The 24004-nt window shown below is 34.9% G+C and overlaps 1 protein-coding gene across 7 annotated transcripts; it reads right to left on the minus strand.

Annotated features, from left to right (window-relative positions):
* Positions 1-731: 731 nt before the first annotated feature.
* Positions 732-22956, minus strand: LOC121985365. 7 transcript variants are annotated; one of them, XR_006113143.1, is made up of 9 exons: positions 22515-22956; positions 6866-6964; positions 6615-6773; positions 6463-6523; positions 4925-5049; positions 4024-4160; positions 3827-3935; positions 1333-1391; positions 732-979 (listed from the first exon to the last, which is right to left on the minus strand). XR_006113143.1 is itself a non-coding variant. In XM_042538770.1 (7 exons), the coding sequence occupies exons 1-6, from the start codon at positions 22881-22883 to the stop codon at positions 4092-4094; spliced, it is 882 nt and encodes a 293-aa protein (XP_042394704.1). In that variant the 5' UTR covers positions 22884-22956; the 3' UTR covers positions 732-979; positions 4067-4091. The 7 variants fall into 7 exon arrangements, 2 of the variants coding, with proteins under 2 accessions (XP_042394704.1, XP_042394703.1); XR_006113142.1 differs by having other exon boundaries at positions 3763-3935; XR_006113145.1 differs by lacking the exon at positions 3827-3935 and having other exon boundaries at positions 4067-4160.
* Positions 22957-24004: the final 1048 nt, after the last annotated feature.

Genomic DNA, 24004 nt, shown 5'->3' on the forward strand with positions numbered 1-24004 from the left:
CTATCGACCACCAGGATAAATCGGGAAGCGCTCGCAGTAGGCAACCCAGAAGAGGAGATTGAGTGGAAGTGGACAGGGATGGGGATATTTATACGTAATTTTAACAGGGAATTATCAAATTATTTAGTTAAATATATTTTAAAAAAAATCAAAGAGTGCCCTTTTATCATTTTTGTAAAAAAAAAACATCTCAACAAATTTATCATCCTAAAAATATCCTTATTTCAACATTGTTATAGCTATTAGGAAGTAATATTATCATATTAAAATATTTTTATTAACTTAATTAAAATTATTCAAACTTGATCTAAAGTATTTTAACCTGATCAAAAACTATTATAACAAAGATGATCATAGTTGTTATAATAATTTTAATGTAATTTCAATCAAATTTAAATGATTTTAATCAAATTTAAATAATTTCAAATATCATATGTGCTCTTGTTAAATCTACCTCCATCAGACATAAGAAAACCAGTTAGTATATTTATCAAGCAACTAAAATATATATTTAATATGTTTTAAAAATTGATTCCCAATCAAACATATCCAAACATCCATTTTATGAAGAGTGGATATGAAACCTTGTTTATATGACCAAGTTAATTTTACAAAAAAAAAATTGTCAATTATTTATCTTGAGTCATTTGGTTTTCAAATGACATATAGGAACGATAAGAATAAGATCATACAAACGATTATAAATTTTAGCATATTTGAACAACATATCATTTTTATATTAAAAAATTATTTAAAATGGGTTCCCAAACTTGTCCATACAAAACAATTGAATTAATATGCATATAAGGTCTACATTAATCAAACCTCTAGGGCATTAGCAAACCATACATTTTGATAGTTATTATCGAACTCATACTTCATCTCCCAATTGAAGATCAAACTCTTATGATCAACCCACTTCAAGCCGCTACATGAAAGTATACCCGCAAAACTCTTTACAATGTGTTTCGAGCTCAACCTACTCGAGTGGAAATGAGCAATACTATTATTCAGAAACACAGAATAAATGCTCAATCGAGCTCAACCTACTCGAGTGGAAATGAGCAATACTATTATTCAGAAACACAGAATAAATGCTCAAGTATCCTATACTTCTATAACTACATTATATTGGATTAATTTTTGATGTATGATAAACAAGGAAGATAGTAATACGGGAGTTATACCGCATAACATGATATATATTGTTACTACACTTCACAGCCAATAAATATTCAGACCCGGGGCTCTTGGGGTAATGGTGTAATGGTTAGAATCTCTAATGGATACCAGTGAAAAATGAACTTAAGAATGTTGATCATTTAAACGAACCTCTATAAGCGTTTCTCGATTTACTTAGCTTGGTAGTCGGTGAAAAACCTTCGTAAGACCTGATAATCACCTCTAGAATTAGTCAATTCAAAAAATTAGATATAATGGTATAATGATTAGACATTCCAATGGATAATTAAGGGACTTAAGATTCGAGTTTCAGCTGCGATACACAAGGGATTTTCCTTCTAGTGAAAAAATGGTCCAAGAATATTGTCCATTTAGATAAGTCATCATGAGTATTTTCTATTTACCCTGATAATCAGTGAAAAATTTCTATGAGGTCAGGCCGATCATTTCTAAAATTAATAAGTTTGAAAAATTAGATACATGAATTTAAAGAAAAAAAAACAAGCTATTCATACTATTATAATCATATTGTTTATATTCATATAACTATATTGCCATATTCAGTTTTTTTTTCATATGTTCATAATCTAATATCATTTGGTTACAAAATATTGGAAAAAAGAAAAATTATTGGTGCAATCAATTTTAGGTTGAGTAAAGAGTTTAATTAGAACAAATATTAATAAGCATGTGACCATATGCAAACAAGGTCCTATAGTAAAAGGAAAGTAAGAGTAATTAGAAGTCTAGATATATCAAAGGTAATCGAAAATTTAACAAGAGAAAGGATGCTTGGCAAAACAAATCCTAACCCGTTAAGATAATTGATAGAAGCTTGGCAAAGCATAGAAGACTCCATACACACACACACAAAAATTGCTAGATTAGACTTGAATAAAAGTCTTTAAATTTACTTAGTCAACACTCCAGAGGCTGATAATCAAGTCAATTCAGCAAGTGATACAAACCTTCAATTTATTAATATGCCAGTCAACTAATGATATGTGTCAGTCGACTAGCAACTCAACCAAAGGAAATAGAATGATATTATTTCATCTATATTAAAAAGCTGAGTGAATAACAGTTAAAATGGTTATAACAAAACGGTTAATTTATTATAGCAACCATTTCAAAAGTTACTATTGAAGACAATCAACCGATATCAGGAGTCAGCTGATAGACGATTAATTAGTTGTAGCAAAATGGTTTGTTCGTTATTATAGTTATTTCCAAAAGCTATTGTTGTCTGTTGAAGGTAGTTTGATGAATGCAAACACTCAACTGAAGTGACAAGTAAAATGATTGCGCGCCAACGGCCTCAACTAATATCGAGGCGCAATCATCTAATGCAAAGTAAAATGGAGGATTTTAAAGTATTCTTAGAAGCTTAGGAGAAACCTATAACTATAGATCGTGTTAGCTATGAAAAGTAATCAATTGTGCAACAAAGATATTCTACCAAATTGACTACTCTAAAGCTCTTTCTTCTATCCATTATAATTTACTTTTAGTCTTTTTGAAATCAAGATATTGTACACTTTTAAAAGGTTTCGAAAAGAAAGAAACTAATGAAATTCATGAAATGATCTACCAAAAAGTCATAAATAGTAAAATAGGAGTTTAAGGGTTGTCAAGCTTCATATACCATTGAGTTAGCATTGTCTCTCTCTTTCTTTTTGTACATTTCTTTTATTGTCAATTGCTTTTGTTTTATTAGTGTGGAATAATTTTTCTTGTTGCATCTAAGTCTTACTTCAGGTTATATTCACTAGCCCTTTAGCTTTCTTTCAATCCTACAAATTCAAGTTCCATTAACATGGAGTTCTTCAGGAGTCTTTATTGTTCTCGTTGGAAACAAATTCTAGATGAAATCATAGAAGCTAAGCGGAAGAGACATTAGCCCTAAGTCTACCAAAAGTCTCAAATCCATTGGAGAATTCAACTTTGATAACTTATCAGCATAAACTATCATACTAGTCATTATGGAATTCTTTTCACCATTCAACTTCCCCAAGGAGCTATCTAAACTCTCACACCCTTCAGAACACTATGTTACAATCAAGCTATCATACTAGTCATTGTGGAATTCTTTTCACCATTCAACTTACAAAGCGCCGTCTAAACCCACACCATTCCAAACAGATAGTGTTACAATCCTAATGAATTACTGACTAATGAAAACCTCTCCATCGCCTACTCACCTGCCTAGAACATACCAATGACCACCTTCTTTGATGCTCTACATTGACCTCCACAAATAGTCGACTGGTATGGTTCCACCCTCCCAACAACTCTACCTCCTTGATTGAAGATCGGTTCATCCCTCTGCCCCCTTGTTGCCATGATCTGCATACGTTGCTTCATCCCACTACCATGCGGATTGCTAAAAAGTCATCATTCCGAATTACCTGTTTGTTGACAACTAACCATAATGATATGTTATTTCGATGCATATTTATTAGTTGAGTTTCCTCCTAACAATACTTCAAATTCTCGAGGACTAACAAATTGGAGGTCACTTTGATAGACATGATTGAATTCAGGCTCATTTGGAGAACGGTTGTGAGTTTTTATCCTTACCAATGCAAATCGGATGTGTAAAAGCCAGAGTAAAACAAGATGAATTCCACGCTTGCAGAATCACCTGATTACTCTGTTGCTCAGAAGAAAAATTAAGTGAACTTCCAAAGCAGCCCTTCATGAAGATCGATTGCTAGATAATCCACTTGGTTAATTTCTTATTCTTGGAGCAACTGAGGCATTAGAAAGCAAAATTGGAACCTTCTTCAATAAACAATTCGCCAAATCTAATATACACGGGGAACACAAGAAAGTACCTACCAGTTTACTGTCCTTGAGCAAGGCAAACAAAAATCTAATATACCTTCCTATTGCATTGGCCAGCAAATTCAAGGTCTTCCTTCATCTTGCAAGATATTGCATCGGCATACAATGGTTCGAAAATCTTCCAAACTTAGCTGCAAGAAAACCAAATCAGTGGTATATATGACTAAATTGGTATCAGCTTGCATATGTTGCATGGCAAAAACAAATATCTGTCAATAGATTAAGCGAATACATTCCAATAAAAGATGGACAGGAAGTTTGTTAAAGTCTACAACCCAATGATCTACTAAAATGATCATCTAAAGCATAATTAGCAACTAAAACAACTTGCATAAGTAACAGTCATTACTTTCTTTCGAAAATTATTTAGATAGGATCTTTCATTTAAAGACACCTCCATCAATATTATCCATAGAATGTAGAACTATAACCACCTCAATCAAGCAAGTATACTAGGGGGAAGGATTTGATTCTATTAAATTCCTGAGTCCTTCAAAAGTAAATCACCATTACTTTTAGCGGTCCTTTCTACAATCTATTAGCAAACATACAAAAATTTCGAAGATAATAGTTTCATGTATGATATTTACACCAAACACAGCAATTGCTATACCATGCCAACACAACTACTAGATCCAAAAGGAAGTCACTCCAGGAATCCTTTTCAAGAAAAGTATTGGTCAAATATACCGTGATTTTTTGCAAATAAGAAAAAAATAAGAAAACCAAATTCCCAATTCACATTGGCCATCTTATCAAGTTAATTTTGTTACTTTTCAGTACATGTATACATAACATTTGTTCGTGCAATATTATCCTCAAAAATTCAAATGTTTAAGTGGCTTAGTCATTCCTAGTATAAGAAATCTAGCTGGCCGTCAAATTAAAGCAATACCTTTCCATCTCCGTCACTGTCAAAGCACTGGATCATACTGAAAAGCTCATCCTCTGTCCAACTAAAATCATGAGCTAAGGCCAATCTATGTAGGTCACGTAGAGTGAGGTAGCCTTTACCAACTTCTGCATTCCAACAAAATAGCTTGGGAACTTAAAAAGAAAATTGAAATGGATAAAAAATTACTCTATTCTGTTCCTGTCATCAAATGTAGGACAAGCAGGAAGGGAAAAAAAATTGTAACCATTTCTCCAATCAAAAACTCAGTACAAAAAAAAGCATACACTTCAATGAGTGAGTCTGGCAAACAACAAACATGGAAACAACATTTAAAGAAATAAAATTAATCATGTGGAATAATTACAAATAGGGTGTCAAACTATAAATAAGGTGTCAAACTGGACAAATTTGACACATAGCTAGATCAGGCTCGAAGGCAAGCTAAGCCGGAGAGCACCAGTCCCTCAAACCATGTTGAGCATGGCAAGCTCTCATGCTGCAAGGCACAACTCACGAGCTGAGTTCAGTCAGAATCTAGGCCAAGTTGTGCACAACCCTCAAGTCAGGTCAAGTGCAACCCACTTGTGTTGGGCACAACCAAAGCTCATGGTCCAATGGCCGACACCTATTCCACTTAATTGCATAAAACCCTCTACTTTTTAATTAAAAAGATTAATTAATAAGGCATTCTAGAAAGTTTGTTATTAAAATAATTCAAAATATATTATAATTCGTAGAGTGACTCTAGATTGAAAAATACAAAATAGATTGAAGCATGCACAAAACCGAAAGTACCCCTTGTTTTAAAGAGAGGAGGATTCATTATTCATATGTAATTTAATGGTCGAAGGCAAATTAGAAGCTAAGTAATGGTAATTAAGAATTCCAAAGGAAAAGAAAGATGTCTCTTACATTACCTATAATATGTGGAAGTATCGACGTAATTTCACAATCATTCGATCTGACTATTAGGTGAAGGACAAAAGCGTTTAACAATTACAAGAACTAATCCTTTGAGGAGAAAGAACAACATAATAAGCCATTATATTTATGAATATGCTAGGGCAAGTGAATAATTATGGTTATTTATTTAATTTGGTTGGATCTTAAATCATAGCTGTACTTTTGGGTGTTTACTTATGAAGGTTACATAGATAGCATATGATGGCTGCTTAAACCATATATATGACTGCATAGATTGCCTGGGCTTGCATATCAAAGTTAGTTGTATATCGAGAACCAAATATGCTATATCTTTAGTTCCCTTGCCACATATTCCTACCCCTCTTCCAATGCATTTTTGTGTCATTGCTCAGTAGCAAAGATTACACCTGATTATGTCAAACTGTCATTTTAATTTATACTAGGAAAATTCCTACGGTTTATCTATTTGTTCCAGTTCTACAACTATATTTGCCTCACCTGTAGATATGCAAGATGGATACAAAGCCGAACATAATAATGGCACTACGAGTTCCAACCAGCTTTATTTTGGATCAAATTTCAGATAGGAACAGTTCATGGAAAAAAATATTTACCATCTAAGGTAAAGAAGTAAGCAACCATTTCATCTTCAGTTAGCTGTATTCGACTTTTCTTCTGTAAAATATAAGGAAAAATAAATCATTAAGACATCAGAAACTTACAAGAACCATCACAATACATTTCATTCAAAAGAAGAATAACCAACCACAATCTTGTTCTTTTGCCTTCCAGAAGGTCTGTAATTGGTAATGCTGTCTTTCTTATGAAGACTAGAACTAGCTACAATAGTTTCAGAGTTTTGAGGGAATCCACTGAGAGTTTCACTTGAATCCACCAATCGTTCACCAATTGAGAGATCAATTGCCTACATATTAAGTTTTACTAAGTTGTACGTCTTGGATACTCAACTATACAAAAATAGATAACAACAAATGAATAACCTTTTTTTTCATATACCTGCTTTAAGGTAAAATCATCATCAAGCAATTCATCCAGCCCTCTTGTTTTTGTTTTATTTGTCAGTTTTGATAGTTTGGAAGAACCCTTTTGCTTTTCCTGATTCAGTTACAAGAATCATCAAGATGACTAAACAGCGTCAATAAAGAGCAGGTGGTTTACCGCAAGAAACAGCATCTAAATCAAGAGTGACTTTGCCACATTGAAAAGTATTGAAACTCTTCACCTGGTGTTGAGATTTAGTATATAAATAACCCATAGGTCACAAATAAACTGCTAAATAAAGGGTGGAAATACAGAAGCCCTAAACCAGTCATCAGCTACAGTTAGATGTAAAAGCACATCTATCTTGAACATTGAACCTTATAGGTCAGAAAGAGGAAATAAAACGGGTATTAATTTACTTCCATGTTTTGACGAGGGTCTCATTAGATCTTTCCAGATATGGTATCAATTAAACTACGCCAATTGGGTAAGAATAGGATAACTAAAATACTTGGGACTATTCCTCATGTAAACATCAGCTATGGGCATAAAAGAACAGTTAGATCGGGTAGTGCAAAAAATTAATCTAGAATTCTATTATATAAGCAATAAATCAATATAATGTGATAGTTTTAGAAATGGTTCATGCATAAATCTAGCACAATGAGTAGCGTTATGCCCAAACATAGCAAAATGTTAGTGTATTATATTAAAACAAAGCATCTGTTTAGATTCAATTGTCATTAACCATTTAATGATAATAAAGAAGAGCTCATCGTAAGGGTTGGCAGGTGAGGCATTCTCATCAGGTGGAATGAGCCAAAGACCTGATTGAAAGCTAAGGTTTTGTGCGGCTCACAACCTAGCAAGGTGCCATTCAGCTCAGCCATGCGACGGTGGATGAAACTGAAGCGAACAGCAAGGTAGTGACATTTGGTGAGTATCTCGATACAATCACCGACGACCCTTATGCCCAGTTTAATCCGAAGAGCAGATAATAGACAGATGAATCATCCCTTGAGGAAAAGGATTTGTCATGGAAAAGAATGGAAAAAAGCACTCGATGAGCTCGCGGTAGTGGTGAAGGGCGTGCTTGGGAGATGGAGTTGAACTTTTAAATATGGGAGGAAGGAAATGCTCTGCGTCGGACTTTGTGTTGATTAAAATCGGCTAAAAATCAATCCACAAATGGATTGTGATTCCATCCTTCTCCTAATTCTACATGTACTAAACGAAAGAAAGCATCTCAACGTTCGTGAAATCCACACTAATCTGTCCTCTGGAGTAAAGTGGACATTAGGGTTGGTTCCCTTGTTGAAGGAGGCAGGGTCTGTAATGGCAATGATTTGAAGAGTTTGGGGATGGATAATGGTGTCAAGGCAACGACAATCGGTTAGAGCATGAGGGCATGAAGAGCAATATATTGGTCATCATAAATCAAGAAGGGGATTTGGGGATGGTCCTCGTGGCCATTTATGGAGTACCCACAAGGGTTAAACGTGAAGCAGCAAACGAGCATGCATAGATTGATGGGGCAGATATCAACAATCTGATCATGTTGCCACTAGCAACATCACCTAACCTAACATCACCCTTTCTCCAGAATAACCCCCTCACAACAGCCAATCTAGCTCAATCATACACACCTCAACGGTGAATGTACCAGAGGCAGTAGTATAGGCATGCCAGCGTATAAGGAATTCAATAAAATGGCGCACACTCATTATAAGTAGAGAACAGTTGGGAAATAATTATCCAAGGAGCCCACCTCCTTAGCCAAGATAGTGTGGGAGCATAGTAGGCATAAGGGAAGATGAAGCTGTCGCAGGAAAAACAACAAGCATAAAGACAAAGGTCAAGGTTGGTAGCATAGGAGAGGAGATAAGGGAGGGAATAGAGCAACTAGTTGTTGTCATAGGCCTTCAGGATCAGCTTCTTGGTGTAAAAGAAGAGGCATTCAAGAGGATAAATGAGTTAAAGTAGAGGTTGCTAAAGGTAGAGACACAACATTGAGCACCTTGGTGAGATCATTGCAACAAAGAAGACAGAGGATGAGTCAGAGGCCGCCAGAGATGTGGAGCTCTAGGCACTTCTTGAAGCCTTCAAAACTAGACTTCATCAAGGATAGGCAAGGATAAAGAGGGCAAAAGCTAATAGGTTAAGGAGAAATGGGTATTAAGTTATTAAATTCCACAATGGATATTTACTATGCAACTTAATGAGTTGGCACAATGTGATGAAGATGCCACGCAATCACTTAAATGACAATGGAATGAAATCTCAATGAAGGTTATATTTTAGTAAAAATACAAGCATTATGCCAGATTCGAGAAATTTTATAAATTCTGTAAATTTGAGAAACTTTATAAGTTGTATAGTTTGATAGAAAAATACTATATCTCATTGATAGGATATTCTCCTTATATAAAAAGATAAATCCCTTAAAATTAGAGATGTGATAAATATGAGCTAAATACAATCCATCTGGGAAATAACAAGTTGCCTAGTTTGAATTTCAACACTCCCCCTCACGCTAGGCGATAAATACTCTTCAAACCCAAAATCAAGCTCAGTTTGGTGATGTTGGGCCTAAATAGTGTCTTTGTCAAAATGTCAACTGCCTAGTGTTTTGAAGACACATGGCGAAGCATGATGCCTTTATTTTCAATCTTACTAATGAAATGTCTGTCAAGTTTCACATGTTTGGTACGATCATGGTCAAGCTGAACTGGATTCTTGGCATTGGCAATGACAATGGTTGACACACAAAATTTGAATTGAATCTCTTGTTTTTAGTATGAGCCCGATAGAATCCGTTGCAACCGGATTCCCACACAAATGTCCTATTAGACCCGACCCCGGGCCGGGTCTGGCCCGGACCCGGCCCAGGCCCGTAACCGGGTCAACGGGCCGGTTGCCCGTTGACTCGGTTCGCCGGGTCGAACCGGAACCGGCCCGGCAAGTTGTCGGGCCGGTTCCGGTTCATGGGCTGTAAACCCGGCGAACCGCCGGTTAACCGGCGGGTTGAACCGGCGGTTCAGCCGCAAACAAATTTTTTTTTTTTTTTTAAATGGCTTGAACCGTCGGTTAACCGGCGGTTCATAGCCGTTGGAACCGCCGGTTAACCGGCGGTTCGTAACCGTTGGGAGGGTTTTTTGGGTATTTTTTTTCAACGGTTAGGATCATTTGACCGTTTTTTGATCAATGGCTATGATTTAGTGTCCGTTACTATCAAAACTCTATAAATAGAGAGCTCATTTCATCATTTTTCACACACATCTTCTCTACTCTTAATCTCATTTTCGTATTCTCTAATCTCTACACGCTTTCGTTTTCAATTTTCAATTACAATGGAAGGAGGCCGCGGAGGTGCATCATCTCGAGCTCGGAAGGGAAAGCAAATAATGAATCCGCGGGAGGAGGACCCCAACATTCAATCCACCGATGATGAGATCGAGCATCTTCCGAATCCGACACCCGAAACACAAGGAAGTACCGATGCAATTACTTCTAAGGTTCGGGAACTTCCTCCTCTAAAGTCTTCTATTTTACTAAACATTTTTGAGAAGGTGACTCTTCCGTCGGAAAATTACGTGCAAAATGTAAGCATTGTAATGTTTCCTAATGGGTCGTTGAAACGACATGTAGAAACGAAGCACCCGACGGAATATGGACTCGACCGTTCTCAAACACAATTATCAAGATTTTCTTCAACTAACGGTAGTACCGATTCCGGTTTATTTTTATATTCGGATAATAAATTAAGAGAATCATTAGCTAAATTTGTTTCCGTAGAACATCTTTCTTTTAGTTTTGGATCTAAATGCACATTTGAAGATTTTTGTAAAGAATCTCTTAATCCATGTGCTAAACGTGTTCCTAGGACTACACTTACTCGTATAATTAAAAATTAGTAAAACAAGGAAAAAAAATTAATTGATGAATTTAGTAAATTAGATAATAAAGTTTCTTTATGTTCCGATATTTGGAGTGATCATTGGCAAACACATTCGTATATGGGTGTGACTTGCCATCGGATCGATAACTCTTGGAACCTCCAAAAAAGATTATTAGCTTATAGAGTTTTTGATGAATCACATAATGCTCATAATATCGCACAATTATTATGTTTAATTTTAGAAGAATATGGTTTAACTCATAAAATATTTTCAATATCATTAGATAATGCTAGTTCTAATACCGCCTGTATAGATGATCTAAAATTTGTTTGTCAACCTATTATTGGAGGTTTATTTTTTCATATTCGTTGTGTATGCCATGTTTTAAATTTATGTGTTCAAGATGGTTTAAAAATTTTAGAAAGTTATATTAAACCAATTAGAATTGCAATTTCTTATTTATGGTCTCATCCATCTATAATGAAACAATGGGGTAGGTTTTGTAAAATTAATGGAATGAGACCTAAAAAATTTCCACGTGATGTACCAACACGTTGGAATTCAACATACCAATTATTACAAGATTCATTTCAATATAAAGAATTATTATGTTCATTTTTTGCACAAAACACTAATACTAATATATATTTATTTTCACAACAATGGAATATTTGTAGTAGTATTTGTGAAATTTTAAAAGTATTTAATGATGCAACCGAACAACTTTCCGGTGTTTATTATCCCGCTCAATTAGTTTTAGAAAATTTTTCTAATATAGTATTAGTTTTAAATGAACATATTAATAATGAATTTTTATCTCCTTGCATCTTAGCTATGAAAACTAAATGGGAAAAATATTTTTATTTAATTCCTGAAATTTATTTAATTGCATTTGCTTTAGATCCTAGATTTAAATTAGAAGTTTTACAAGAAATGTTAACTTTATATTATAATGCTTTAATTCCAATTAAAGATTCTTCTTCATCGTTAATATTATATATAATGTTAGAATTTATTTATATGATATTTATAATCAATATTATGCAAAATATGGAACACAAATTAATATTTCTGAAATTCAACAAACTACTAGTAGTAATTTAAAACTTACAAAAGCACAACTCTTATTAAAAGAACGGACAAAACGTCCACGAGGATCCTCAAGTTCCACGCAGGAACTTGAGAATTATTTTACGACTTCTTTTGATTTTAATGAAGCAGATAGCGAAAACTTCGATATCTTAAAGTGGTGGTCACAGAAGGCTCAAAGCTTTCCCGTTCTCTCCGTGATCGCAAAAGAAATTTTAGCTTGTCCAGTGTCAACTGTTGCTGTGGAGCAGACGTTCAGTGCCGGCGGCAACATATTAGATGAACGACGATCAACTTTGTTTCCCGACTCATTGGAAGCCCAAGCATTACTGGACGATTGGACCAGAGCGGAGAAAAGAATCCAAGGAATGCAACTTTGATGACGAAGTTGAAGATTTTGATACTGAAGGAACAAATACGACAGGAACAAGAAATGGAAATGAATGAAAATGTAAAAGGATAAAAATGTAAAAGAACTACGTGGGCTTTGATTCCCCTAAAGGGATACGTAGGCAACTTAAATAAGTGCAAGCCCTTTTTTCAATAAATTTTAATTTCTAATTTTTAATGTTTAATGTTTAATTTTTAATTTTTAATTTTTAATTTTTTTTAACATATTAATCTTGAACCGTGGAGAACCGTGACGAACCGTGAACCGGCGGTTCTGAACCCTGAACCGTGAACCGTAACCGTCTTGGGCGGTTAAGGTTAAGGGTCGACCTGCCTGGAACCGTCGAACCGGCGGTTCCGAACCGTCGGTTCCGAACCGTGGTCAGGTCTATGTCCTATGTCAGAGCTCGGAATTCAGCTTCAACACTACTTCGAGCAACAACTGTTTGCTTTTTACTACGCAAAGTGACCAAATTTCCCCAAACAAACATACAGAACTTCAGTCACTAGGTGAACCTGCCCGTCAACATCAATGTAAACCTCCAAGGTTCGATTGTCTGTCTTTCTAAACATGAGTCCTTTTCCTGGGTCCATTTTTAGATATCTCAATATTCAAATTACAACATCTATGTGATCAACTGAAGGATTTCCCAAAAATTACAGCAAAATTTGTATCTAGATGAGTGTGAGTTAGGTGGAAAAGTTTGCCAAACAATCGTTGATGTCGTCCTTTATCAACTTCCATTTCATTAGTTCGAGACCTTAACCTGGTATTAAGGACCCATAGGTATATCAATTGGCTTACATCCACTAAACTTAGTTTCTAGTAGTAGGACAAGAACATACTTTCTTTGAGACAATAAAGATCCCTTTGTGACTTCTAGCAACATCCATTCCCAAGAAGTATTTGAGTAATCCCAGATCCTTGATTTCAAACTCCTTAGATAGGAGTGACTTGAGCCTTTTGATTTCTGGTTCATGGTTTCCTATGAGGACAATATCATCAACATATACAGTCAGTAGTCAGATTTTCCCACCTAGAAACGGTTTCACAAATAGCATGTGATCAGCTTGAGACTGGGAGTGGTCATCTCTTTTAAAGACTTTAGCAAATTTATCAAACCAAGCTCTGGGTAATTGTTTGAGCATATATAAGGCTCTCCTTAGTTTGCAGATTTTTCCTTTTGTACTACTATATGTCTTAAATCCTACATGGACATTCATGTAAACTTCTTCCACAAGATCTCCATGTAGAAAGGCGTTCTTCACATCTAGTTGAATCAAGGGTCAATCTAAGTTAGTAACAATAGATAGTAATACCTGGATGGTATTGAGTTTTGCAACCAGTGCAAAGGTCTCTTGATAATCAATCCCATAGGGTACGGTGTAACCTTTTGCCACCAGTCGAACCTTGTATCTATTTATGCTTCCATATGGATTCTATTTGACTAAAAAAATCCACTTACATCACACAGTTCTTTTTTCTTGAGGTAGCTCGGATAGTGTCTAAGTCTCATTCATTTCCAGGGTTGTGTATTCCTCTAGGATTGTCTTGCGTCATTCAGGAACTTTTACAGCTTCATGCAAAACTAGGAATACTGACCTTGTCAAGTGATGTCACAAATGCTTGGTAACCTAGAAATAAACATGAGTAGGACATATAGTTGTGCATCGGATGAAGAGTACAAGATCTAGTACCTTTTTTATGTGCAATAGGCTCGTCCCATGTGGGATCTGTCTACGAAACTAGTTCTATTATATCCTGCTGCTTTTCATGTTCAACTTGGCCTCGAGTTGACTCATGATATGACTAAGTTTCATGCAAAGACACAAGATGCTTTCTCCTCACATAGACTTTCACTATGTCATGGGAAGGTGGTGTGTTCTTTTGTAGTTCAGAAATAGGTGGCACATGTGATTGTGATGATGATGGAGAGAAAGGAGTTGATGGAAGGTTGAGTGATGATAATGGCAAGATTGAGGAAGGACTCCATTCAAGAAGGGACTCCCAATCCCAGCCCCAATGATGCAATTCAATTTTGTTCTCCCCTAAATTGTGGTATTGGAGTATTATGGAATGTGTTCAAAGTAGTTGGCATCCATAGAGTGATAAAATTTCTAGGTGATTGGGGAGAAGCACTTATAACCCTTTTTGTTGACTAAATATCCCAAAAAAAAATGCACGTGAATCAAACTTTCCCCGATATTGAGTGAATATAGACAAATACAATACATCCAAACAGTTTAAGAGGGACGTTGGAGACAAATCTGAGTGTAGGATACAGATTTTATAGAACTTGAAATGGAGTGTTGAACTTAAGAACCCTGAACGGGAGATAATTAATAAGATAGGTAGTTGTTAGGACTGCTTTCCCTTAAAATTTAGCTGGAGCGTGAGTTTAAAAGAGTAAAAAGTTGTCTACCTCAAGTATATGAGGATTTTTCTGTTCAACTACACCATTTTGTTGGGGTGTATCAACACATGAACTTTGTTGAACTATGTCATTGGATTGGAGATAGGTGCTAAGGCTGGAATTAAAGAAGTCTTTAACGTTATCTATTTGAGAATCTATAAGTCTAGAACTGAGTCTGGATCACGGCATGAAAATTCTAAAAGATTTGTGGTCTTAGATTTTTTTCTTTCATAAGCAAAGTCCAATACAACCTTATGTGATCATCAACGAAAAGTAAGAACTATCTAGAATCAGTAAGACTTGGATTTTTGAATGGTCCCCAAATGTCCACATGAATGAGAGAGAGATTCTGTTGGTTGATATTGATGGGGTGCATAAGTGTGTCTGGTATGTTTAGCATATTGGCATACATAATCAATACTAATGGGAAGACTTTTATTGATAAATAATGGGAAGAGATGTTTCAAGAACATGAAATTTGAATGTCCTAATCAATAGTGCCACATCATAATTTTACTTTAATTATTGGATAGACTACTAGATCTAAAACTATCGATTGGCAGTTGACTGTTTAGATGTAGGAGAGGCTTCAAAAAAGTAAATTCCTGCACACTAGCTAGATGTAGAAGAGGCTTCAAGAAGGTAAAGTCTGCACAAAGTTTAGCATTGCCAATCATCTTCCCGGTGCTCAAGTCCTGAAAAACATAACTATCACCAAAGAACTTAGTTTTACAGTTAAGGGTTCGGTTGAGCCTACCAACCGACACATGATTACAAGCAAGTCCAAGCCTATAAAGCACAGAATTGAGACCAACATTGCTCGAAATTTTAATTGTTCCTGTTCCAACCATTTTGGTATAGGTGTTATTTGCTATACGCACCATTAGATGTTTGTCACATAATTTAAATGTTGAAAATAACAGTCTATCACTGTCATATGTTCAGATGCTCATGAATCGATGATCCAAGAGGAGGACTTGCTTGTGTGCATTGCCATTGATTGCTCGTCAACGAGTTGGAATTTGAACTCTTAAACAAATTGTTCAAATAACTTTTGGAGCATATCCAGCTGCTCTTTGGAGAAAAGAGAACTCACATAGTTTGAATTTTCAATAGAGTCTTGCATTGAAAAATCAAAGTCAGTCATGATCCTGTCACACCTGGAAGTCGGCTGCTCTGTTTGTTGTCAATGACGTCAGAAAGGAGGTTGATGCTACTGCTGCCGAAAGAACTAGCAATCTTGCTGCTGCTGGAAGAACCAGCAATCATGCAGCTTTGTCTTCCAGCTGGAGGAAGAACCGGCTGCTAGGGTCTTTGCGATGCTAGGGTTTTTTCAGCTAGAGTTTATGCTCTGATACCACGTAGTTTGGCAGAAAGATACTATCTCATTGATAGGATATCCTCCTTATATACAAAAATAAATCCCTTGAAATTAGGAATGTGATAAGTACAAGCTAATTACAATCTATCTAGGAAATAGATTGCAAAATAAATCCCGACAAAATAGGGATAAAATAACAAGTTGCCTAATTTGAATTTCAACAAGTTGGGTAAAAGGTTATGATAGATTCATTGTATTAACCTTTAAGATCCCATGAATTGCTAAATATATCATACAGTTTACACATTTTAACGAATCTATAACAATCTTTCTAAAGTTGTAATAAATGTACAACACTATTTGGTTTTTATTAAGTTGTTAAATGATAATGTGGTATTATTCCTAGCCACAATTTAGCCGACTTATATGTCTACACCACCATTAACAATTAAAATAATTAATCATTCTTCTCAAAACTTTTAACCTTGAAATTCAAATAAACCTTGTTTTCTCATTATCTTCCTCACTCTTGAAATTCAAATAACCAAATACAACTCGATCTCCCCAATCTCTCGAATTCCTGATTATTTCATGTAGTTGCCTTAGCTCTATTAATAGTGCTCAATCATCAACACCATATGCTAGTTCACTTGCTATAACCACAACCAACTCACAATCCTAATCCCCATCTAACTTTCTGCTTATATTGCCACAAGAACTCCCAACCATTGATTGTTATCCTATCAATTCATTGTCTGTTAACCCATTTCCGCTCCAATGCCACACACCATTTCCTCGGTTGCTTCCAACAGTACCCAGATGCCACACAGACAAAATTACCAAACCTCAGGTTTTAGCTCATGTCGACATCACTACTTATTTTATCTCCAACTTCTTCTCATTTTATCTTCACCTTATGCTAGTCGCTTAACCTTTTTATGACACAAACATAAAGATTAATCATCAAGCAACTGATAGTTGATGAACCAGAGTGAGTCCTCTATAGACAACCAAAACCTACCATTCGATTGTTTGACGTGGTTGTTTGTTGTGGATCCCAATTCACTAGCATCATTCTATGCTTGTCACTATTATAAATAGAAGATAACCCTCACCTCACCTGATGCCTCAAGTAAACATTATTGTCCCTATCCCTATTTTTATTTTTTATCAATCATCCTCAGCACCAAGAGATGTTATTATTCCCACAACACCAAAGTATCTCAAAATTCACATTTGATTTGATTGATTTTTATTCAGAGATTGACTAATTGTTATTTATTCCTTAAATTGGTTGAAAAATACAATATGAATTCTAAGGATGAGGAAGATCCTGATTATTTTTCTACTGATCACAAGAGAGATAATTTAGCGATAAAGAGGTTATATTTACAAATAAGGATATTGATGAGATATTGGTTACTAGAGAAAATAAAAAGAATTTAAACCAAACAATAAAAATAAAAACAAATTCATTGCTTGGGGGAAATATGTAAGGATATATTGAACCTCTAAGTGATAAAGTTCATAATTCAAATTTAGAGATGGATAAGTGAATATGATCAACAAATGAAGAAGTTATCACACATGAGAATATGAGAATAGTGATGAGGAATATTTTGGATGTAAGAGGAAAAAAGATTTGGTTGAGCATTTTCAACCCACAATAACTTTAATGATGTCAAGTTTAACATCAGTATGAGATTTGAGAGTCCAAAACAATTCAAAGATATTGTTCAACAATATACAATCTACAATGGATATAGTAGTAAATGGATAAGAACATCTAAAAAGCAAATGGATGTTAAATGTACAACAAATTGCCCTTGGAAAATTTGTAATAGTTAAATGTTGAGAATGCATCCATTGTTAAGTATTTTAAAGATAAACACAAAGAAACTAAGAACAAAATGTTGTGGATTGTGAGACCATACTTGGAGAGGTTTCAAAGGAATCCAAATTGGATGGTCTCAAAAATATAACAAGATCTGCAAGAAGGATTCAATAATGTAGTTCTTAGGATGAAGTGTTACGGAGCCAAGTGGAAGGCTTTGCACATTCTAAGTGAGTTACTTGAGTAGTGCTGAATTTTTTTAAGATCATACATTGTTGAGCTAAGAAGAGTTAACGTTTTTTTCGCTTCATGAATTAAGGAAGGATTCAATGTTGGATTTAGTTATTAACTCAATGCTTTTTACAAGGATGCTATTATAGGATTGGATGAGTGTTTTCCCAAGACCTTTGTTGGAGAACAATTGTTATCGGTTATTGGTCAAAGTAGAAACAATCTAATGTTCCTTGTTAATTGGTGGTAATTGAAGGAGAGAATTATGACAAATAGATATTGTTTCATCTAAGAATGTGGGATTAGTTAGGCATCATAGATGGTTTTGTGTGGACCTTTAATAGTGGCCGACAAAAAATATAATTTTAAAAGTTATTTCAAACTCATTTTGATGCTAATTTTGATATCATTTGATACTCATTTTAATACTCAAATTTGAGTTTTCTTCATATTTTAGGGTCCTGAGCATGCATTTAGACAATTTGTCCTCTATCTAAGCAAAGAAACTGTGCAAGACATCTATATGCAAATTGGAAGAAAAATCATAATGGTCATGCTACAAAGATATTGTTTTGGAATGCCATTGAAAGCACTATAAAGTTCGAGTACCAAGAAGCTGTAAAGGTAATGGAATCCAATTCTAAGGATATCATGATGATTTCCCAAATATTCATGTGATAAGTTCTGTAAATTGCACATTAGCACTTTTATAAAGTGTGATCAGTAGACAATAAGTGGAAATTTCAATGGATATATCTTGAAGGGCAGAGTAAAACCAATTATTTGTGTGCTAAAAGATATTCAGAGTTCAATGATGGAAAGAATGAATGTAAAGGGAGATATCATGTTGAATTCAATTAATAAATTGTCTTAACATTGAAAATAAATTGGAGAGAACTAAGTTGACATGTGCAATTTATATAGTTAGAGCTTCATGGATCTTGAATTTTAAGGTTGACGAAAAAGATACCATGAATTTAACATATAAGACCCATAACTGTAAGTGGTGGGGGTTCTCAGGCATTCTTCGCAATTATGTTATTGCTTGTATTAACTATAAGAAAGATGTGAATGCCTATGACTGATTTTTATAAGAGGGAAGCACACCTAAGGACATATAACATCGCTTTGCTTGAAGTATACGTAAGATGTCTTGCACAATTTAAATGCTTGTGTAAAGAAACAAGTTATTTAAGTGGATGATCAAGACCTTAAAACAAACAAAAAAAAATAACTCAAATAAATATCAAGATCAGCATCAAAACGAGTATCAAATTTGTTCTTTTGTTGGTCACTAAAAAAGGTTCATCTAAACCCCTCTCTAGTACCCAATTGATCCCATTATCACAGAAGAAGACATGTACATGAGTTATAATTCTCTCCTTCAATTACTACCTAAGACCTGGAGAACATTCGAGTGTTTCCATCCCAACCAATAGCTGGTAACAGCTGTTCACCAACGAACATCATAAGAAAGCATCAATCTAATCCTATAATGGATCAACATCCTATCAAAAAGCCTTGAATCAAACTAAATCCAACATAAAACCTTGAGTCAGCATTACTCTTCTCTATCATGAATTCATGATGTAGAAAAAATATATTACCATTGACTTTTCTTAACTCAACTATGTTATCCTAAAAATTGTAGTACTCCTCAAGTAACTCACACAGCATGCACGAAAGCTTTTATTTGGCCCTATAACACTTCATCTTAAAATTTGTGATATTGAGTCTTTTTTACAGATTTTGTAGCATTTCAAAGAATACCCAATTTGAATTCCTTCTAAATGTTTACAAGTATAGTCTCACAATCCACCCTGCAGTTGCTTCTCTAATCCTTTACCTCCTTAAACATTTATGTTCATCTCTCAAGCACAACAGAAAAGTGTTCTCAACCAAGATTTAAAATTTCGAGCGGAGTTTCAATTTATAACTAGAACGATATGATTTTGGTATCATATCATGTCATGTAGATACAATTTCGATATTTTTTTTAAATATAAAATATATTAATTAACAATATTTTTATTAATATTTGATGCTTATTGAGTAAAATCAATTTAAGCTAATTGAAGTCCACCAACAAAACATAGCAGGATCAAAAAGGTTTAAACAAAATTTAATTTAGATTTTTTTTATTAGTTTAAACTTAAATCAAATTTATATATAGAATATTTTAATTCATTAGTAGTAATATATTTTATAAGTTAAAAATTATCTTCTTTTTTTTTATCTTTCTTAATAATTTGTTTCCTACCTCTTTAAAAAAAAATTCTCTATGTTTATCTTGTGGACAAAAAGAGGAGGAAAAAGGATCATCATTTTAAGGTTAAGAGGTTATTTTTTTTCCTCTATTTACCTTGTGAAGAGATAAGGAGAGAAAAAAATAACCATCCAAGAGGTATTTTTTCTCTTTGTTTCACATTTTATACAAATGAAGGGGAAAAAAATTAATGAATGATAGAGTAAACAAATTAACAAGGAACAAAATTAATGGATAAAAGAAAGAAAAGAACTAGGAAGGAAAAATTAATACATGAAAGGAATTATCTGTTAAAAAAAATAACCTAAATTTTTTTTTAAAAGAAAAAATCATGCTACTGCCGCGACGTCCGCCGCAGGATCGTGACAGCCTCTACACCCTCGTGGAGGTCACCGCAGGATAAAAGCGGCCTCACGATGCTAGTCGGTGGGTGGATTGGTAAATTTTGCCCATGCGAACAGAATGAAATTTAATTCCTTGTTCTCAACATACAAATACCATAAATTTCCAAGGCAATTTGTTGCACATTTAGCTCCATTTACAAGCTATGTTCCTACCTATTTAATATTGTCTGTTTAAGATTACATATTGTTTAACAACATGATTAAATTATTTTAGAGTCTCAAATCTCATAATGATTTTAAACTTGAAATCATTAAAATCACATTGTGGGTTTGAAATTACTCAACCTAATATTTTCCCTTTTAAACAATCCAAAGTCATAGAGTTGATCATATTCCCTTTGTGTATCCCAAGTTAAAGAATTATGAAATTTATCATGTTGAGATGCAAAATATCAGTATCTATCTCCGCCAAGCAACACATTTGTCTCCTTTTCTATTATCTGATTCAGATTCATTCTATTTTCTCTAGCAATTAATAGTTTATCTTCACCCTCTTTAGTGAATACAATCACTCCATCACTAAATGATCCATCTTCTTAGTATCTCTAATAAGAAAATAAGCCAAATTCTCTTCATCCTTTGAATCAACTAGAATGGAATAATGCTAGTGAATTGGGATCTTCAGTGAGTATTAGTGTTGACAACGTATTGTAGTTGAGTGTGTGTCCAGAGGACTCTACTTCATCCATCATTAGTTCCTTGACGATCGGTCCTCATGTTTGTGCATTATCAATAGGTGGAGCAACTTACCCTTAAAACATAGAAGAAAAAGATTAAAGGAAATTGAATCCAAAGCTAAGTAATTTCATCTTAAGTAAGATATTGATCTTTTGGTATATAATCCTATCCCAAGATATAACAAAGAATGATGTCTAGGCTAATAGGGAACATTGAGCAATTTGTCAAAAATCTTAGAAAACCTACGCAGCAAATTGGGTTCAAAAAGGAGAGAAGAGTGTGTGTAGGAACACTTTTTTGATATCAAAGAAAGTCAAATTTTTAAATAGAAAAGTCATTCAAACGCAGTCAAATTTTAAAAGATAAATTTAGACTCTAGGAACTTGGATCATGATAGAATCTAACAAAGTACAAATCTAGCTGATGAAGCCTATTCAAAAAATTAGGCGTTTGCAGTCTACGACCTATCTTTACAACATATCCCGACCATTAATCAAATCACTTGGATGAATATAGAAAAGATTAAGGCTGGTCGACACCTATCCATAACAATTAAATTTTTTAATTTAGCAAAAATAATAGCACTAAAAATTAAACTATATATTGACTATACAGCATACATTAATAAAATAGTAATTTTATTTGTCCAATAGTATGCCCACCTCCTAAAAAGACTTGTGATATAAATCAGGGTTATTGTATGGGAAGGTTGAAAGCCAGAAACTTAAGATGTGGACAAAAGAGGAAGAGGAAAGTTGTCGGTTTCCTCTTCTCTAACAAGAACAAGATTTTCAAAGTTACTCTTCTGCTTCCTCTACTTTCCAAGGCCAAAAGAAAAGTCCCAACCTTGTGAGTTGTGGGCTAGTAAAGAAGTTCCATATGCTTGGATGAGTGAGCAACTATTAACTTGGGGTTAAACATTTTGAAGCAGTTATTGAGGCATAAGTTAGTCAGTTAGTTCTATCATCCATTTTAGGCCGTGACTCGAACACTCGTTGTGCCAAAAGTATAATTGCAGAACTGATTCTCGATATTCCTGAGGTTCATGGTAGGAGAAACTACAAAATCCCTACTTTGTAAGGTTGAACAGAGCAATCGATTCCCAAACAAATCAGAGAAATCACTGAATAGAAAGAACCTTTCTCCGTAAACGTTTCTTCTTCTCTTTCTCCTCGCATTCGTCATCATCGGAGGAACTCTCTCCAGTGCCTTCTGCTTCTCGGCCTCGATCGCTGTCTGAGGGTTGATAATCCTCGTCGTTGTCTTCCAGGGATCCCGTTCTTTGTGCCGATTTCTTCTTCGTCCTCTCCCTCCGTTCCCGGTGCTTGGAAGGGAGAGGAGAATGCCCGTGGAGCGAGGCAGAGAGACCGGGGAGACCGAGAGCATCCAGCTTGGCACGGTTCTCCTGTATCCTGACGCGCCTTTGCCGCTCGTATTCTGGCGTCGCTCCGCCGGGGCCTTCGTCGGAGCTGATTGCCATCTCCCCATCCGACGCTCCCTGCTCCATGGGTGTTACTAGAAATACAGAACTTGGGCACGCAAACAGAAAAAGCAGATCGGATTAGGCATTTGAATGGGGCAGCTCAAGATAACAGAGTTGATTTTAATTTCTTTTCCCTTTTTTTTCCACTTAATTTTGTCGATGAAATTTCTCACGCATTTTCAAAAATCTCTAATATCTTCTTAGATAGCCAACCTTCCCCTAATTTGCCTATCATCCCTAGTGAGATTCACCGATCCATGGAGATAAACACTGGGCCACAAAGTAAAAAATAATGAGTAAATTTTGTTGATCAAAATTTGATCAGTTAGAATTCTTTATGTTCAATCATAATACATGCATGTATATATACATGCATGTAATTAATATATGCATATGATATCACTAAAATACTCTGGTACATGTATGCATATATGAATTCTAGCTGATCAGATTTTGACCATTTAACATTATCCAAAAAAATAATAATTAAGGTTGGGCCACGTAACAAGTACTACGAAGCATATCTAGTAAATATAAAAGAAATATTGAACGCTCAACTTAGGACATTTGTATACGTCAATCTCGAGATCAGATCCCTTGTCCTAAGATTTTTATGTCCTCATGTTCTCTCGTCGATCGGACGAATTAAATCACATCTCAAAAATATAGTGCACATCATAAGGATATCATGATCATCTGATCAATAAAAAAACATGGGAACACAAGAATTTTAGGAGAGAGAATCTGATTTCGTCGATCTCGACAGCCACTAGAGTTATATAATTATCTCAACGATATTGCTACCCAATCTCGATACAAAAGAGGACGTCGTTGCTGCTCTCTAGACACTACCGGAGTCAAGCCAAAAGTTGTTCACGTGACCACGAAAGAAATATATATTATAGATATTTTTACCAATCTCAATCTGGCTTCGTCTCCTTTTAGCTTTCTCTCTCTGTAGCAAGCTAAGCAACCCTCTATCTTCTTTCTCCGTAATAAGCTAGCAAACTGTGCCCTTTGTCTAGACAGTTTTCTTCCCTCTCTGCAATATTGCAACCCTCCCTTTCAGTAACAAAGCAACCCTCTGTCTTCTTCCCTCTATGAAGCAGGCAACGCCCTCCGCACAGCACACCCTCTGCACAGCA

Source organism: Zingiber officinale, chromosome 5B, assembly GCF_018446385.1.
Source record: "Zingiber officinale cultivar Zhangliang chromosome 5B, Zo_v1.1, whole genome shotgun sequence".
NCBI lineage: Eukaryota > Viridiplantae > Streptophyta > Magnoliopsida > Zingiberales > Zingiberaceae > Zingiber > Zingiber officinale.